This window comes from Phyllopteryx taeniolatus, chromosome 23 (assembly GCF_024500385.1).
Source record: "Phyllopteryx taeniolatus isolate TA_2022b chromosome 23, UOR_Ptae_1.2, whole genome shotgun sequence".
In the NCBI taxonomy this organism is placed as follows: domain Eukaryota; kingdom Metazoa; phylum Chordata; class Actinopteri; order Syngnathiformes; family Syngnathidae; genus Phyllopteryx; species Phyllopteryx taeniolatus.
The window spans coordinates 3219188-3238029 of record NC_084524.1 but is presented as its reverse complement, the minus strand read 5'-3'; the positions used below and the strand labels follow the sequence as shown (position 1 = coordinate 3238029).

The 18842-nt window shown below is 43.2% G+C and overlaps 1 protein-coding gene across 2 annotated transcripts; it reads left to right on the top strand.

Moving 5' to 3' along the window:
- The first annotated feature begins 7659 nt into the window (after positions 1-7659).
- sf1 (splicing factor 1) lies at positions 7660-18754 on the top strand. 2 transcript variants are annotated; one of them, XM_061763750.1, is made up of 12 exons: positions 7660-8934; positions 9776-9907; positions 12249-12324; positions 14838-14990; positions 15177-15266; positions 15356-15539; positions 15615-15730; positions 16182-16289; positions 16365-16560; positions 16649-16856; positions 17234-17395; positions 17464-18754. In XM_061763750.1, exons 1-12 carry the CDS (start codon positions 8463-8465, stop codon positions 17790-17792), a joined length of 2226 nt encoding a protein of 741 aa, XP_061619734.1. In that variant the 5' UTR covers positions 7660-8462; the 3' UTR covers positions 17793-18754. The 2 variants fall into 2 exon arrangements, with proteins under 2 accessions (XP_061619734.1, XP_061619733.1); XM_061763749.1 differs by having other exon boundaries at positions 16649-16907.
- The last annotated feature ends 88 nt before the right edge of the window (positions 18755-18842 follow it).

The following is an 18842-nucleotide window of genomic DNA, read 5'->3' as shown; positions in this document are numbered from 1 at the left end:
CGTTGGAGGCAAGTGATTATCCACTCGAAACCGGGATACTGGGAGCCGAAGATTAGGAATTGGCGGTGGAAGGACAAGATCAAATTGGAAAGAGTTAGTATGCACTCAGTAACCCCGAGGGACTGACATCCCGTATTATTGACCTTGTATGATATAACTAGCACCCCGTGAAGAGAGTGGGGCAAACCAGTAGCGACCTTTACAGTCTTGACCTTGGGTATAGATGTCTCAGGGACTGATCCACTAGGACAGATTATTATTAATTGGATACGACCGACAAAAAGTTCATCTAGTCCGATAATGAGAAAATTTGCTAAGATACCAGCTTCAAAAAATGAGGATCCAGTGGTTTTTCGAACCTCTAAAGTGACGGGATATGACCTGAATAATGACTCGGTCAAAGGATCGGTAAATAGTCATTTAGTACAAAAGGCAAAGGGACGAGTGGCAGGAATTAATCTAGGTAATTATTGTCTTAAAGAGATTACTACGGAAGGTAGGGACGCAGGCAAAATCTATCAAAAACACTGTCTTGTTTGTGCTACGATGAATAACCTCAATTGGATTGTAAACCCTGTGGTCCAGGAAAATTATACTCCTGCTACTAAGTTCAAATTGACCTGTGCCTACCAGCTGATGACTAATGACAACCTGGAGGGTGAGTGCCAGCACTGGGATCAGGTTTATCCTCTGACTAAGGTGAAAGGTGCACCCCTCTATAATGTCAATATAGGGGAGGGGTCCCTTCCCTTCCCAACCCTGCATCACACAAAATAAGAGTAAGGTAACTTTGGGCCCAAATAAAAAACTTTCCTGATCAATTGGCCACCTGGATCCACAGTTTTGTAAATTCACACTTTTTATTGATTGTTAGGATGCGGCCCGATTAAGTAAGATGAGGTCTGATTTGTGGTGGATGTGTGGTGTTGTTCTGTTGTGGGACTTACTGCCTGGGGAATGGACAGGCACTTGTGCATTGGTTTCTATGATAACCCCCACTGTGATCAAGCCTCTCTCTCAGCAGGAGATCAACCATATGGCGGATTTCACCTGGGAGAGTGACTGGTGTGGGGGGTGTTAATTCATTTTCTCAGGAGACTTGTTCTCAGGTTTGCTCTCAAGGCCTTTGAAGACAAGAACCCCCACTGCCAAGATCTGCAGCTGCCGTTGAAAGAGGACGGGGAGACGATGAGCGCGCTCGCTGCCTTGATCGACGCCTTTGTATTCACACATTTTTTCAATTTGCTGTGTTTACATTAGGTTTTGTTGAGTTTTGTCGTGAAATAGGCTGCAGGTATAGGGGTTGTTGATCTTCTGATTATCAGAAGATCAACTTGGGGGATTGAAGGGAATATAGAATACTTTATATTCTAATATGTAATTCTATATGTAATAGAATATAGTATAGAGTTTCAGGGTCTAACTAGCTTGGAAGAGGATGTGTATTACAGTATAATCAGATAAGGGGGTAGGGGTTTTATTGCAGGAAAACAAGTCTGGGGTAGAATCAGATAGTTTCAGTTCGACTACTTTATCTGCTAAGGATAAGATGGGGTAGTTACGAACCCAGAGCTCTGCAAATGTATAGACTCCTCTGTCAGGAATAAATTGGTTGGTTTTGATACATTGTTGTGAACGACGTTCTTTCACGAAAACGAACACGCTTGGAACCACGGAAGTTAAGGTGATTTTAAAACGCAGGTTCCTTTATTGCATACCAGTCATATCTAAATCCCCAATTCTGCCCATTCTCTTGAGCATCATTGGTGAGAGCCGCATATGGAATTATGATTAAAGCAGCTTGATTTTGGGGGCACAAAATATTAAACCGTTTTGCCGCATTTGGAGGCCATGCCCACAATTTTGATCATCAGCTGTACTCCTTTTGATACGAGTTAATGATTCAAAAAAATTTTTTTTATTATTATTATTGGGTTTGTCATATTGGTCCAGTTGGTAGGTGATTTTCTATCTAAAAAATGGGTTTTATCATTGAGGGTGGGACGTCCCATGTACCACAAAAACAAAACCAACATCATAGTAGCCAAAGTTGCTACGTAACAACTTATCGAATCTCATAACCAACGTGGGTGTGCCTTTCTGCTGAGTTCTCACTAAAAGGGTTGGTGTCTTTTTTCTTCACTGACCAGCAAGCGTTTTCAGAATCTACACATCTGCTCCCGCTTCGTTATCAGACTTTTGCTCACCTTCCCTGTTTGAGTACTCAGCTGAAATGACTCTTACAGTGTGTTAAATGAACCCACGTGTTTCTGCTATTTTTTAGGGCTGTAAAGTGTCAATCTATCTGTGCCACCATCCCTCCGGTTGAGACGTGACACAGCATGTCTCAATATAGCAGCCCATTTGAATAGTTTTTTTTTTTTTTTTTTCCTGTGCTAATGTAAATTTCTTTTTGTAGTTTTGCACTTTGTTTTTCCCAATAATTGCGTTCTTGTTGTGGAATACTCATATTGGCTATCAGTATAGATTGTACCATCTTTATTTATCATTAGTTTCCATGCCTCGATTAATGCTACTAATTCAGCAGCTTGTTCAGCCAATTCCTGTCAATCATGCTGCGTGCCTTCATCATTAAGGGTATTAGTGTGGCTGGATTTAAGGTTGTGCATCGCTCAACAGTCAAATGTGGTTCTGATAGCAAGATGGCAATGCAAGATAAATGTCTTGCAGGTGATTTGCAATAGGAGAGCAGACACTGTATGTGGGACCTTTAGGGTGAACTGCTCTCTAGTTGAAAAATAAGCTATTGGTCTTAGCTTATCACCGTATTGTTGTGTAAGTACGGAGGTCATGCAATAGCTTTTACAATCTACCATTTGAATGAATGTTTTATCATTAAATTTGGAAGGCCTAGCGCAGCACTGGAGACCAAATGTTGTTTAATGTCACAGAAGGCCTTTTCTGCCTCTGTACTCCATTAAACAGGTGATGTAATTTTAAGGTTGTTTTCATATATTAATTTTGACAATGGTGCAACAATTTCTGCATAGTTTGGAATCCATGCTGTACAATAATTTGTCAGACCTAAAAATGATTATTATGTTTCTTCGTCTGTGGTTTAGGATTTTTTAAGACTATAGCTCTCCTGTCTTCTAATATAGTCTTTCCTCCTATACTTAAATTATGGCCTAGATATTTAACTTGTCTTTTACATCATTGCAATTTATTTTTGTTAACTTTATGTCCCTCTTCTGTTAGATGATGCAGTAAGGTCAATGAATCTTTGCATGTGTCTTCATCTGTAGATGCCAGAAGACATGCGTGTTGTCATAACTTGTGAATAATTAGTTAGACTTTCACAGTAACCTTGCGGTAATCTAGTAAATGTATATATATATATATTTTTTTTCTCAAATGTGAATGCAAACCAAAATTGACTGTTATTTTCTATTGGTACTGAAAAGAATGCATTAATGCATTAATGCATTAATGTCCACTACTGTAAACACAGTAGCGTCTGGTCTTAATGAATTTAACAATGTGCGTGGGTTTGGTACGCATGCTCTGTATTACTGCAGCTCATCACATTCTTTTTTATCTTCTATTTTTGTGATAAGCTCCAAGGCTGCAGACAACAGCCTTTCCCACGTTTAACGGTGGCTTGTCTTTTATTTTTTATATAATTTGATTCCTGCAACGCGGCTATTTTTTGTGTATTTAACCAACCATTAAAGCCGTGTTCGGTTATCCCTGTCTCTAAATATAAAATTTTATCAGGATCCTGTTTCTTTTTTTCTTTTAAATTTAATTTAATGAACCTCCAACCTTTACACTGCAGTGTATTCCTGTTTTTTATTTTACTACTTCCTTTCCCCATTTGAAAGAATTTGGTTCAGTGTAATACTACCTAGGGTAGTCTAGAACACTGTTTCTTTTCAGTAGGACGGTGATTCAAATTTACTTTCTGTGGTAATTCTCACTTCAACTCTTTCGAGTGGAGAATTCTTGCCTTTGCATCCACAAAAGTCCACCGTTTACTTTCCCACTGTTTTGGTATGGAATGAAAAACCTAGTGGTTTCCCATTTCCCATTTACACTCTCATTCAAACAGTTTTCATTCACACTGGCTCGTCAGAGGACTCCGCCGTCCCATACGGAATTTAACTACGTCTGTCAACAGCTCATTAGAGGACTCCGCCATCCTATACGGAATTTAACTACGACGCCACGAAACTTTCCTAGTTTCTTTATTCTACCCGCCATTGACTAGTATCCACAGGGTTTATTAAACACGGAATTTAAGTACGTACAGGACTCCGCCGTCCTCGCGGAATTTCTGGACTCCGGCGTCCTTTTTCCTAAAAATTTTTTTTAAATTTAACTCACCAGTCGTCTTCAATCCTGTGGATTGTCGTCAACCTTCAGATCCCAGTTGAGGAGAACGAAGACCAGTCCCGTAAAGGGTCTTACTTGCCGTGGCCACGGTCTCTTAACTGGAAGTCGGCTTCCACAACTGGAATCCTCGGGTGTGTTGACATCCGGCTCGAAGGACCAATTTAATGTTGGATTTATCTTACCCAACATTATAAAAAATAGACACAAAAGGAATGAAGACGCTGGTTTCTTTTTCTCATGAGGAGGGCGTATGGGAGATTGTTCAGATCACAGCCTCTCAACACGCTCTAAACAATCCCCCCCCTCGCTCCTGCATTTATTTGAAATAGGAGGGATTTACAAATCATAATGTTCTAAGCAATAAGACACAACACAAAATATTTGATAATAAGAGGGTTTTTCCCAGACATAGTATTCTAAACAATAAGACACGACACATAATATTTGATAATAAGAGGGTTTTTCCCAGACATAGTATTCTAAGCAATAAGACACAACACAAAATATTGGACCAACACTTGTCCCGACCCGACCACATCCGATCACGTCCTTGGTCCAGGCACCCTTCCATCGGATGATGCTGAGTCATCTTTTCGAAGGCGAGACATCTAAAATCGTCCATAATACTAATGCAAGCTAAGCAAATAAATGATAACTTCTAGAATATATTTAACACCCGACGAAGCGTTGAGAGCGAGTCGTCCCCTGAACAGGAAGAAGCGCTCCGTGTTTATCTTCCCGCCGTGAAACGTGGCGATCCAAGTCTCGTTGAAGAACACCGACCACTTGATGGACGCCAGCTTCCGGGTCGGGTCGCCACCGGACGGCAAAGTGACCGCCTCGCCCTGGTAGGCCACCTGCTCGAGATGAACCACTACGGCCATATTTGGTCACGCAGCGCATTTGGTCACATGGCACGACATAGCGCCGCATAGCGTAAAAGATGGTCCACTCACCGCCAGCTGCAGCTTCAACGAAGGCTCCAAGCAAAACCGACATGGCACCCCAGGCGAGCGCTGTTGGAATGATGACATCATATGCTAGCCCCCATAAAAGGTCCAAAATTATACAAATAGAACGGTTTAAAAGTCAATTATATATTATGTGTTAAGAAGTGTAACTATGAGACTGCTTCATATTTGGAAAAATATGTCACGTTTGAGACTACACAATCACAAGCGTCAGCTTTACATGGAGGGAGTGATATGAACAAAAATCGGAGCTTTTACGCCAAATTTTCAAATGTAGCTCAAATTGTAATCACGGAAATTTCCGAAAACAGCTGCACTTTAATTACACGTTTTCTGCCAGTAATGTCACGGATTACGACGACACCAATGACGTAATCACAGTAGTTACTCCCCAACGCCGACCGTCACATGGGACCACACGGCATCACCTCGCCTCCCATCGTTCCTACCTCCAACAACGACCACTCGGCGCATCATGGTGGAGGCCAGCTGTGGTGTCAGCGGCCCAGAGGTTGACTCGTCCTTTTTGTTTCGCGACCATGTGCTTCACTCCCCTTTTCATTTCCTGTTTTTGAACTTCGTGACAATCAATCATCTCTTCAGGAAGTGAAGCTTAAGTAGATATATTTTGTTTTGTTTTTCTATCAATCCATCCATTTTTAAAAATGATTTAATTAGTAAGACATGGTTAAATGTATATGTAATATTATTTTACTAAAATTTAAATGATTCAATTAACCCTTTAACTCAGTATTTAATAAGATGAATGAATTAACATCACGGTAACTTAAAAATCTTCTTGTACTAGTAAGACTGTCGTTCTACCAGGGCCGTTTGAGGATTTAGTCGATATCCAGTAATATGCTCTTTGGCGCGAGGAAGAGTTTGACATAAGTACATTACTGGTGAGGTAAAACATTAGTCTACTTGTCTGAATTTTGGGCTATTATTTTGAAAATTTGAAACATTTGGGAATGGGATTGAGCTGAAAAGTGATCTGAATTGGTCAAGAAATGTTAAAGGAGGAGGAAATGATGGCAAATCTGTTCAATGTGGGAATCGTCAGTGGCCCATTCATTCTCAATGGGAGCTTGTGAAATTTTTTTTTTGGGGGGGGGCTTGCCAAGGAAACAGGGAATATAAACAACAAAATATTTTAATACCTCATTTGTGGTTAAAAAAAGTTTTGTTCAAAAACGTACATTGTGTGTGTGTGTGTGTGTGTGTACGAGTGTGTGTGCTTGTGGCAGCAGCTCAGAGTCCTTGTAAAATAATGAAAAAGCGGTTTGTGATTCACAAATTTACATTTATGGATGTAAAACTTTGCGAATATAATTACAAGGATAATCACATGGACTTTTTTCATTGTCATATTTATTATTTGAATAACATGCTCATCAAATTGCATCAAGTTTATCGCCTTGTGACAATCACGGACGCGGTCAAAGACGTCGCGTTAGCGGCCCTTTCGTTGGCGCCGGCGCTCACCCGACGAAGGAGAGCGAGTCGTCCCCTGAACAGGAAGAAGCGCTCCGTGTTTATCTTCCCGCCGTGAAACGTGGCGATCCAAGTCTCGTTGAAGAACACCGACCACTTGATGGACGCCAGCTTCCGGGTCGGGTCGCCACCGGACGGCAAAGTGACCGCCTCGCCCTGGTAGGCCACCTGCTCGAGATGAACCACTACGGCCATATTTGGTCACGCAGCGCATTTGGTCACATGGCACGACATAGCGCCGCATAGCGTAAAAGATGGTCCACTCACCGCCAGCTGCAGCTTCAACGAAGGCTCCAAGCGAAACCGACATGGCACCCCAGGCGAGCGCTGTTGGAATGATGACATCATATGCTAGCCCCCATAAAAGGTCCAAAATTATACAAATAGAACGGTTTAAAAGTCAATTATATATTATGTGTTAAGAAGTGTAACTATGAGACTGCTTCATATTTGGAAAAATATGTCACGTTTGAGACTACACAATCACAAGCGTCAGCTTTACATGGAGGGAGTGATATGAACAAAAATCGGAGCTTTTACGCCAAATTTTCAAATGTAGCTCAAATTGTAATCACGGAAATTTCCGAAAACAGCTGCACTTTAATTACACGTTTTCTGCCAGTAATGTCACGGATTACGACGACACCAATGACGTAATCACAGTAGTTACTCCCCAACGCCGACCGTCACATGGGACCACACGGCATCACCTCGCCTCCCATCGTTCCTACCTCCAACAACGACCACTCGGCGCATCATGGTGGAGGCCAGCTGTAGTGTCAGCGGCCCAGAGGTTGACTCGTCCTTTTTGTTTCGCGACCATGTGCTTCACTCCCCTTTTCATTTCCTGTTTTTGAACTTGGTGACAATCAATCATCTCTTCAGGAAGTGAAACTTAAGTAGATATATTTTGTTTTGTTTTTCTATCAATCCATCCATTTTTAAAAATGATTTAATTAGTAAGACATGGTTAAATGTATATGTAATATTATTTTACTAAAATTTAAATGATTCAATTAACCCTTTAACTCAGTATTTAATAAGATGAATGAATTAACATCACGGTAACTTAAAAATCTTCTTGTACTAGTAAGACTGTCGTTCTACCAGGGCCGTTTGAGGATTTAGTCGATATCCAGTAATATGCTCTTTGGCGCGAGGAAGAGTTTGACATAAGTACATTACTGGTGAGGTAAAACATTAGTCTACTTGTCTGAATTTTGGGCTATTATTTTGAAAATTTGAAACATTTGGGAATGGGATTGATCTGAATTGGTCAAGAAATGTTAAAGCAAAATGAACAATTAGTATCAATATCAGCGCTAATATGTTTCTTTCTAGTTGGCTAAGCTAGTAAGGGCAAAGTTGGGCTAGTAAGGGCAAAATTGTCATCGCATTCCCACCGGCACATTGTACCGCATACGGTTGCGCACAACGCTGTACAATCACAAGGGGAGTGAAAATGTGCTGTCTCGCTAACACACGCTGTGGAATTGACAAAAAAAAGTAAGCATCGTGAAAATTGGATGTGAAATAAGCAAGTTACGTCTTCATTTAAATGCCATTGCCTTTGAAGAAAACGACGCCCCTGCAAACATGGCCGCCAAGCAGGCACGTCCATGAGGCCTCTTTATATCTATGAGGGCAATGCTTTTTTGGACCAATAGGAGAGCGACTGACTGCCGCGTGGCCTCCCTCACGCGAGCGACAGTCTTTTGTGGGTTTTGTGACAGTCGCCATTTTGATTGCTCGACTGAAAAGCTCGAGCCGTTCAGCTCGTTTTCAACACATTCCGGGCTTCGATTAACGACCGTTTTTTTATCACATCGAGTCGACGGGGGGCAGGCCAAAATGGCTACGGGCGCAAACGCGACTCCTTTAGGAAAGTTGCACCCCAGCATCGGCGCTAAACGAGGTTTCGAAGCAGGGCCCGGCGCCGGCAACGGTAACGGCATGATGCCCAACCCGGGGCCTCCTGCGCCCTTTCCGCCGTTACAAGCGTTCCAACCCCCGATGCCCTCCCCGGCTTTCGCACAGACGCACCAGTTCAACGCGCCGAGCGGGTTTTCGCCACAGCCTCCCCAGCAACACCAACAGCCGGCCGGACAAGGTAAGCGTCGCTTCTTGCTAAAAGCTAACGAACGCCAGCTAGCCAGGCTAGCGTGGCTTGCACGATGGTGCCGATTAAACGACCACAAACAATCCTAATAATAAAATAAAAATAAAAGCAGAAATATTTGTTACTGGGAGCATTAAAGCTAACGTTTTGATGGACACAAACGTAATCCGAATGAGTGAAAGTGCGCCACTTTTGTATTCCTGAAAAGCAAATATTTGAGAGCAGAAATGGAAGTATTCACACGATTCCCCGTTGAAATGAATTGAAATTCCACAAAGCCGTTTCAGCCCACCACCTTTATATATATATATTTTTTAAAGGGAGAAATATCACCGTGTTGTATTTAAACAACAAAAGAGAGTGTAAGGAAAATAACCTTAAAAAAAAAATATTTTTTTATTTTTAAAGTGAAATTGCCTCGTGGTTGACGTCTGTTGTCTGTTCTCCCCACTTTGCGTTTTTTTTTTCTCTCTCTCCAGGTACTCCCACTTCCTCCCACTTTCCAAAAACATGGCACGTCAGGTTCATTGCAATGTGATTCTTTTGATTTGGATGGCGACCTGCCTCTCGCTCAAAGTCAGACTTTGTGAGGGGAAAAGCCGGACAGAAAGAGAATAATGAATAACAAATCCTCAAATTTATTGACATTCCTATTTTCGTAGAATTCCCCCCGACTTTCAAATATATTACTGCCTTCTTTGTGAGGTAAATTTCTTTTTGACCACTGCACAGAATGTTATTTACATCTGCACAGTTGAACAATAAAACACTTAAAAAAAATAATAGAAATGTATAAATGCAACAGCAGACATCGCTGTGTTTCTCTTTGTAGATTTCAGCCAAAAGAAACAAAGGAAGAAGAGTCGTTGGAGTAGTGAGACGCCCGACCAGAAGACTGTCATACCGGGTATGCCCACTGTCATCCCCCCTGGTCTGACCCGTGACCAAGAGAGAGCCTATATAGGTAATTTTAAACCAATATTTCACTATTATCTCATGTCACATGTCAGCGTAATGTACGGTCTTGATTCCCTAACACTTGTTTTAATAAAGGTTACGTTTACATTATTTTTTCTAATCTACCAGATGCATAAAGATGAGTTTTATTATTTATTATTATTATTTTTATTTTTTTTGCTTCAGTTCTTACTAAATCAATTGAAGTTAATTGTTAACTCATTTTCTGAGTGGTGTTAAAAGTGCTATGGAAGTTGTTCTGACGCTGTACGGGTTTGCATACCATTGGGCACCCATCAGCAAGCCGCAGTGTCTGCCGAATGATTAAACATCACCGCTTGCTGATATCTGTCCATAAACTGCAGGTCACAGTTCACTGTCTTGCCTCACCCCCCCCCCAACAACACATCAAAATTTTTCCTGTGCATGGAAGCTCATAATGTCCTTCTTAACATGCTAAAGTTCTGCTTTGTGTATTTTTTTGTTTGAGTGTGAGCAATGCTGCTTCAATGGCAAACCAATCGAGCGATTTTTGAAATCGTAAAGCAAACGACTTAATCATGAGCGCCGAAACTCTGGGGCAAAACTAATCTTCACCAATCGTTTTGGTCACAAGAGCCTTTCAGCAGCAGTGTAGCACCCACAGATTGCCTTCACGGGCCCTCAACAGGGTGTTCTGAAGCACACACATTTTTCTCAATAACTGACATTGACATCGATGTTCAGTCATTGGTAATGGTTGTTAGCAGCTGGTATGTGAACATCGTTTTTTTTTCCTTTTGCCCACTCTTGCGTTGTCACTCTTCTTTTGCCCATTCACTAATACAATACAAGGGCGCCTCAGAGGTCGCTGTGCATATGCTTCCAAGTTCCTAATTTTCATTTTGTTTCAGGTATCATTTGGACAGACGTGAAAGCCGCCAGCGTTCGACAGTTTAAGCTCTGCTGCTTTTGTAAGCATTCCCTTAAAGCCGACGCTGCCAAATGCAGATGGCCTCACGTCTGTCTGAATTTACTGAAAGCAAATCGAAAAGGAAGCGTAGGGTGACTTTTGGGCTACCCTGTATATGGGGGATGCCTTCATAGAATCAATGTGACAAGTGAATCTGCAAATTATCATTATTTTATTCATTTATTTTTATTTTTTTTAATAGGGATGCACCGATTTAATGAGCCTGTGACTGAAATTGGGCAGCTTTGCCCTGCTCTGTCATCTAAATTTGCTGCCGCTATCATACAATAACATAATTAAAAACCCCACTGAAGGAAATATGGGGATGAATGCCAAGCAATGCGCTCGAGCCAATCGCAATCGGTGCACCTCTACTCATGGAAATGTTAGTCAAGACGGAGTTATGACCCCAAAAAATGGAAGAAATAAAATGTACAGTAATCATGAGCACCAGGCAGCAACAGTTGAGTGCAAATGCTATTTGTATTCTTTATATCGTCAAATTGAATGTAGTCTTGGCTAAAAAAAACAAAAAGCTACAGAATTGTCCAAAAAGTTCCCCTGTGAACGTCACACAGGCTGTGTTCGGGATCCACCATATAGTGCCTTATATGGTGAGTTCGCCATGTTGTCTTGCTGTTCGAATGTAGTGCATCGTATCTAGAAGTTCTCCCCCGTTCATCGTATCCCACAATGCAATATTGAAAAAAATAATAATAATAATCAGCGGAAAAGCATATCACATAACCAACGTATCACAAGACGGATGCACAAAGTGCTTTGTATTAATTAATTAAACTACTCCTGTGGTCAAACAAGCTTATTATCATGGATTTATCTGTTGAGCATTTTTTTACGAAAGGTCCTCCAGCTGACATTGATTCGGTGCGTCGTCATTATGCGACGGCAATGACCTTAGTCGCCGTCGAAAACGTATTTTTCACTTGACGGATGTGCGAACGTTCCAGAAGTGAGTGAAGGATTCCGAACGCAGCCGCACAGTTGGTTTAACCGTTTGCTGCTGTTTCATTATTATTCGGTCCCATTCCGACAGAAATGTGAATGTTGAAATATGATAAAAGGTTTCAAATGAGTCATTCTTGTGGTGATCAATTGTGAAATGTTTTACCTGTCGTGTCATCGTGCAAGATGAGCTTAATAGCCTGCTAATGTTAATAATGGGTAGAAAGTAATGGCTTAAATGCTGATTTAAGTGTTGTGTGACATGCATTTGAAATTCCTGTTGCTTCTGTTTTTTTTGTTTTGTTTGTTTTTTGCCTCATAAATGAGCGAGACTGTGCTCCACTCTGCCGGAGCGTTGTCTCTTTTTGATGGTGTTGTGATAACCACATTTCTCCCCATCCTTGTTTTTCTTTCCTAACCTGAATTCTTCCAGTCCAACTGCAGATCGAAGACCTGACACGTAAACTGCGTACAGGAGACCTGGGAATCCCTGTTAACCCTGAGGACAGGTCGGAAAAAGATTAAACCCATGAACAGTAACACTTTCTCTACCTTATTGACTTTTTTGTTTTGTTTTGTTATTGGAAGAAAAATGCTTGTTTTCAGTACATGTTGTATTATGGTTAGAACAAGTCTCAGATGTGCTAGAGGAGCGTTGTAGTTTTTAAAATCCTAGTCTTAGAGAATTGACAGTAATTCATCATGGCTCACAGAGAGTCCCGATATTTTTATGTTTAGACAATTGGAGGCGCTAAATTGAAGTACCAGTCACTTGAAGGCAAATCTTGTTTTCCAGTAGTCGCCTGTGTGACATTGGTCTCGCGTAACAACAAAACAATAGTTTGTATCAAACAAGGTCTGCAAGAAAGTCTTAAATATTTGCTCTCTTCTTGAATCCTGTTTTGTCAAATTAGTGACAGAATTCATTTAGGATTATATGCCTCAAGGTTTCTTGTTTGTGGGCCGTAGTGTTTTTGTGACATTTTATAGCAAATTCTTACATTCTGAATAATGTTTTTTTTTGTTTTTTTTTTGTTTGTTTTGTTTTTTTCAAACAGGTTTGAACACTTTTACAGCCTTAATACTTCAGAGGAACTTGTTCTTAAAAAAAAAAATAATAATAATCACAATAAAGTAACCAGAGAGATACACATGTCCGGCTCTTTGAGCCGCTCTTAGTGGACAGCAATGCTCAAGAACATCACTCGGCATCTTTGCCGAGTTTAGCAGGAAAGTTCAGTTTTCGCAATAAATGTTCCTCAAGAAGTGGCTTGCTCTCATAAGTGTGTCAAGTTAAAGTTTGGCCGGGTGCACACATACAGATTTTAATTTTTTTCGTTTTATTTAAAAAAAAAATAATAAAAAATTCAAGTACTGCAACAGCTCGAGCTTCAAGGCGCTCCCTGACTTGCTGTCATTTTGTTTCACACCGCGATCACGGAATCCGTGGCTCGGCCGACCTCTGTGTTGGCCGCACGCATTTGTTACCGTAAATATCGAACACGATTGCCCTGTATGATTGTCGGCCCCGATTGGGGAATCGCCACATCGCGATTCCCCGCACACCACAAGATAATATTTTTGAGACATCAGACAATCGGGCCTTTGCTGACTGATCGCAATGGGTTGGCGTTGGGGGTGCTGAAATTGGGCCTGATCGTTAGTATGCATGTGCCTGATTTTTACGGCTCTTGTTGTGTGCGGCGTATGACCAACACAATCAACAATCGTGGTTTTCCTCTGTGTTGGCCACACACACAAGGATTAGTGAAAAGGAAAACATTGAACAAGTTGAACACTTGAAGAGCGGTGCAATGATTTAGCGACAACTAATAGATTATCAAGTTAATTGGCAACTGTTTTGATAGATTAATCATTTATAAGGACCTTTTTTTTTTTAAATTTAAAATTTAAAAAGTTTTCACTAGAAATAAGCCAAATTCACAATGTAAGAGTTTGAGTTTTTTTTTTTTTTTTTTTGTAATGCTGCCATTTTCCAAATGGATTGGGAAAGAAAAAATCAACTCTTAACAAATCCCACACCACAGGATAATCTTTCAGGGACATGCGACAATCGGGCTTTGCTGACGTCGATTGCGGGGAATTGGAAATTGTCAAATTAAGTGCGGTTGTCAGTATGTGTGTACCCCGCTTTAGCATCCCTGTCGACTGTACATGCTGTAGAGTTTGTAAACATATAAACAGACGTTTTCACAGCAACCCAAAGGTTGATTTTTGCAGCTGAAACTCTCTTATGCATCGTTCCCTAATCATTTGGGACAACCAAGCGGAGGTGCTTCACATTGTCGCCGCTGGAGTTATTTTAATTTTTTTTATTTGTCTCCCTCCCATGTGCTTCACGGCACATGCTTAACAAATGTGTCTCTCCGCTGGGAGAGCGTAGGAAAAGGTGGATATCTAATCCTAATTCCTTTCCTCTAACCCAAATTACCCCACGTCCACCTAACCCTTTTTCAAGCACAGAGCCTCCCTAACGCAGCAACGCAGGTTTTCAGCATCCAAGGGGAGGTACGGACCTCTTCCGCCACGTCAACACCGAGCACCTCGCAGCGCCTCTGCTTAGGATTTCTTTTTTCCTCCCAGCTTTTCTCTCTTTTAGGCCAATAATCCTGTATGCAGGTGTAACTGGCCATGCATTTGTTTGCTTTTGGCACCCCTTCAGAGTATTGGAACAACACTTAGCTCTGGTTACTCACAGAGTTCTATTGAACAGTGTGTGACGTGTCAGTGCCGCATTCCTGAATCACTTTCTGTCGCACTGGCAACAAGTCACAAAGAATAAGCAATTGTTATTCAGTCGATCGACTTTTTGTGCCATGGCAGTATCTCACCTTGACAGTTAGAATAAAAAAAAAAAACAACAAAAAAACAACAACAATGGATGTTTGCTGAGGTTAGCCGTAGGGAGATTTTGTCACTACATATTGCAAATCGGCCCGCTTAGGGGTGGTAAAAAAAAAAGCTGCTGACTATTTCCTTGTTGTCTCCCGTCTGCCTCCAGGTCTCCCTCGCCGGAGCCCATCTACAACAGCGAGGGCAAGAGGCTGAACACCCGCGAGTATCGCACGCGCAAGAAGATCGAGGAGGAGCGCCACTCTCTCATCACCGAAATGGTCGGACTCAACCCCGACTTCAAACCACCAGCCGATTATAAGTATGTGTCCAAATGCAATGTAGATTCAGTTGTTCGGGGGGGCAAACTTTTAACAAATAGAGTGGGTCGTTTGTGGGTCATATGTTGCCCACCCCTAGTTTCTGGTCACCTCAGTGCAATTGAAGACACATTTTTGTCTCACTGAGTCAGCAGTAAGTGTGTTGTCTTCCATTTGTCGCTGTGCAGACCTCCAGCCACCAGAGTTAACGACAAAGTGATGATTCCTCAAGACGAATACCCCGAGATCAACTTTGTCGGTCTGCTTATTGGACCGCGGTGAGTCGCAAATTCAAGAGTTAAGCCTTCGTCCCCTTTGTACGTTCTCATTCGTGAGCGTTTTTTTTTTTTTTCCTTTTCCCCCCCAGCGGTAACACATTGAAGAACATCGAGAAAGAATGCTGCGCCAAAATCATGATCCGCGGCAAAGGCTCGGTGAAGGAGGGCAAGGTGGGCAGGAAGGACGGACAGATGCTACCCGGCGAAGACGAGCCTCTGCACGCTCTGGTCACGGCGAACACGATGGAGAACGTCAAGAAAGCCGTGGAGCAGGTGTTTGCTTCGGCATGCCCGCCCGCATTTTCCTTTTTGGCTTCGAGTGCATATTAATAAATGATGTGCCCTCAGATCCGCAATATCCTGAAGCAAGGCATCGAGACGCCTGAGGACCAGAACGACCTGCGCAAGATGCAGCTGAGAGAGCTCGCCCGGCTCAACGGAACGCTGAGGGAAGATGACAACAGGTCGGTTGTGGGTTTTTGTTCAAAGCAATGTTTGCAGTAAACCCTTGCTAAGCACCGACGCGAAAAGGAAAGCTTCGTAAATAATGGACACCCCCCCTCGCCCCCAAAAAGTTCATGATTGCCTATATTAATAGTTTAAACCATAAATGCAACATAATGATCCCAGGACACTTTGATTCCAAAACCATTTTACAACCTTACCATTATATATAAATAGATTGCAGATTTAGTTTGAACAAAAAAAAAAGCTGCGGATGCCGGTGGCCGCAATTGACGTAGGCACACCTATAACACACTGTTTCTTTGCGTAACATCATGGGAAAGTCACAAGAAAAAGATATCAGGAAGGGAGTTCTGGACTTGCACATGTCTGTTTCATCCTTGGGTGCAATTTCCAGATGTTGGCTGTACTGTGGTTAGTTGAAATGATTTAAACCCCTCGTCCCCGTAGGATTCTGCGTCCTTGGCAGAACACCGAGCCCCGCAGCATCACCAACACCACCCTGTGTACAAAGTGTGGTGGAGCGGGCCACATCTCCTCTGACTGCAAGTACACCAGGTATTACTCAAGCCCTTCCGTTTTTAGTCAACCTCTGCCTGACGTCCAAACTAATTGTCTGTTTGCATTGCATAGTACCTTTGCCGCCCAAAGAGCGACGGGAGGCGAGCCCCCTCAGTCGGCGCAGGACAAGGCTCGTATGGACAAGGAGTACCTGTCGCTCATGGCTGAGCTGGGGGAGGCCCCGTTGCCGGCGTCCGGCGGGGGGCATGCCGGCCCCCAGGGAGGACCCCCCCGCGCCCCTCTGCCCAGCAACAGCCAGGCACCGCCGGTCAGGTTCTTCGATTTAAATAGATGAACTAAGTAGACGGAGATGCTCCTGTTGTGGTTTGTGACCCATTGCGTTTGTCCCCCGACAGAACCGACCTCCCTGGATGGGTTCCGCTTCGAACGACAACAGGAACTTCCACGGCATGCACGGAGGAGGCCCTCACAACTTCCCTCCCCCCATGCCCAGCATGGGAGGCCCGCCGATGCCCCCCAACCCCAACGGCATGCCTCCCCCGTGGATGCAGCCTCCCCCTCCTCCAATGGGCCAGGGCCCGGGACCTCACGGGCACCCAATGGGTGAGCACTCGCAAATGGGTGACCTTTTAAGTAGTGAACTGCAAATATTCGGTGAGGTTCCACAAATAATGTTTATTTGTGCATGTCAGCGACAAATAGTGATACTCGGAACAATTAAAGGCACTTCCACTTGATGGCGAAAGGAACATAACATCCGACTTTTGCCATGTCTGCAACAGAATAAGTTATGGCGACACACGCACTAAATCATGATTTCAGTTCTCTACATTTTGTGACGTTTTAGTTAGTGGTGTGAAGTGAGATATTTCAAGTGTAGAATGTGTGCCGTGGCTCAATAAAGCTTGGGAAACACTGCTTTCAAATGTGCGTTCACATCCTCCTAAGTGCAACCATTGCTATTGTTCTGTCCTTTCTAGGCATGATGCCACCGCCGATGGGCATGATGCCCCCACCGCCACCTCCCCCCAACAGTCAGCCGCCGCCCCCTTCTGGTCCCCTGCCGCCGTGGCAACAGCAGGCTCCGCCTCCTCCTCCGACAAGCAGCATGGCAACAAGCACACCGCTGCCCTGGCAACAAAGTAAGAACAGCATAAAATCAATCCCCTCATTCATTCAATGCTGAGCCTCCTCCCCCGTTTTTGTGCAGATACCCCCACCACATCCAGCCCTGGCACAGGGGCTCTCCCTCCATGGCAACAGCCGCAGCCGCCCGCGGTCTCGGCGCCCCAACCCCCACCTCCGATGGGTGCCCCCTCCATGGTACCGCCTCCGCCGGGAGTCCAGCCGCCCCTGCCCCCCGGCGCCCCACCTCCTCCCCCGCCGCCGCCCCCCGGCTCGGCCAGCATGATGTACGCCCCGCCGCCGCCCCCGCCGCCGATGGACCCTTCCAACTTTGTCATGATGGGGATGGGGGTACCGGGCATGCCGCCGTTCGGCATGCCCCCGGCACCGCCGCCGCCTCCGCCTCAGAATTAACAACCTAATGTGAAGACGAGCGCCCACATCGCATCCAAGAGACTGAGGTCATCTACAGATTGTCTGTCTGCTCAAAAATATAACCAGTGCGTTTTTGTATGCCACCGGGCGGAATCGGGGAGATGCTTTGGATTTTTTGGGGGTGGGAGAACATGTCAGTTTAAGTATAAAGTCTGTCAAATAAATACCTCCCTGCCATTATCAATCAAAACTGGCTGTTATGTATGATCGGCAGATGCCCGGTGGGGTACAATGCGGTCATCTTCGAGCACGCATTTCTAGTTTTTTATGGTTCTTCAATAATGTAAAGACACGTCCACAACAGTTAGGATGTTAGTTCACCATGTGTAAATGGAAGCGTTCTTCTCTTTTTAACGTTTGTATCAATGCAAAGGCTCCATTTGTGTGCGTGTGTTGTAAACAAACACTTGCTCTCAGGCCTCAGTTCTGCAGCGCTATGCAGTTGTTATAATTTTTTTATTTTTTTTTTGCCAACTGAAAAAAAAAACCTCAAAGGTTAAATTTGATCATTTGCATGAGCCATTTCAAGAGCTGATTGCATTTGGAGTGGAAAAAGCCAGATGATGATGGGTTTGAGTTAACGAAGAGTAATATTTTTGTAATAAGAAGTGATGTGTTTTAGTTTTGGTTTTGTTTGCATGTTTCCATGTTGTGAAATTTGAGTTTGAACGGGGGGAATTGGCGCTGGGATAATGTCTCCTCTCAAACCCCCCTGGACTGCTTGAATGCCGAGAGTCAGACCAATTATTTTATTTTTTTTGTCTGTGTTTCTGCGTCGCCTTTACGCTCTGACGTGGAGCTGTGCGCTTTTGTCTTGCTTTTGCAAGGCAAAACAAATGGAATATTTGCAGTTGAAATGTTTGTTTCATTATATTCCCGTTGTTACATCGCTCGTTTGAATGAATAACTTGCTTGATTAGAAATAAACTGATTCAATGGGTTGAGTGACATCTTCTTTTGAGCTTGTTTGTAGTCATGTAGGGTTCCTTTTTCCTCACATTATGTAACCTGTTATTCAGAATGCAACTA

What these genes read in the sequence shown, in the direction of transcription:
- sf1 (XM_061763749.1), top strand. Translation starts at nt 8,463, where the DNA reads ATGAGGGCAATGCTTTTTTGGACCAATAGGAGAGCGACTGACTGCCGC. An exon ending in GGTCTGCTTATTGGACCGCG is followed by an intron (nt 15,267 to 15,355) that starts GTGAGTCGCAAA and finishes TTTCCCCCCCAG; the next exon opens with CGGTAACACATTGAAGAACA. An exon ending in CTGAGGGAAGATGACAACAG is followed by an intron (nt 15,731 to 16,181) that starts GTCGGTTGTGGG and finishes TCGTCCCCGTAG; the next exon opens with GATTCTGCGTCCTTGGCAGA.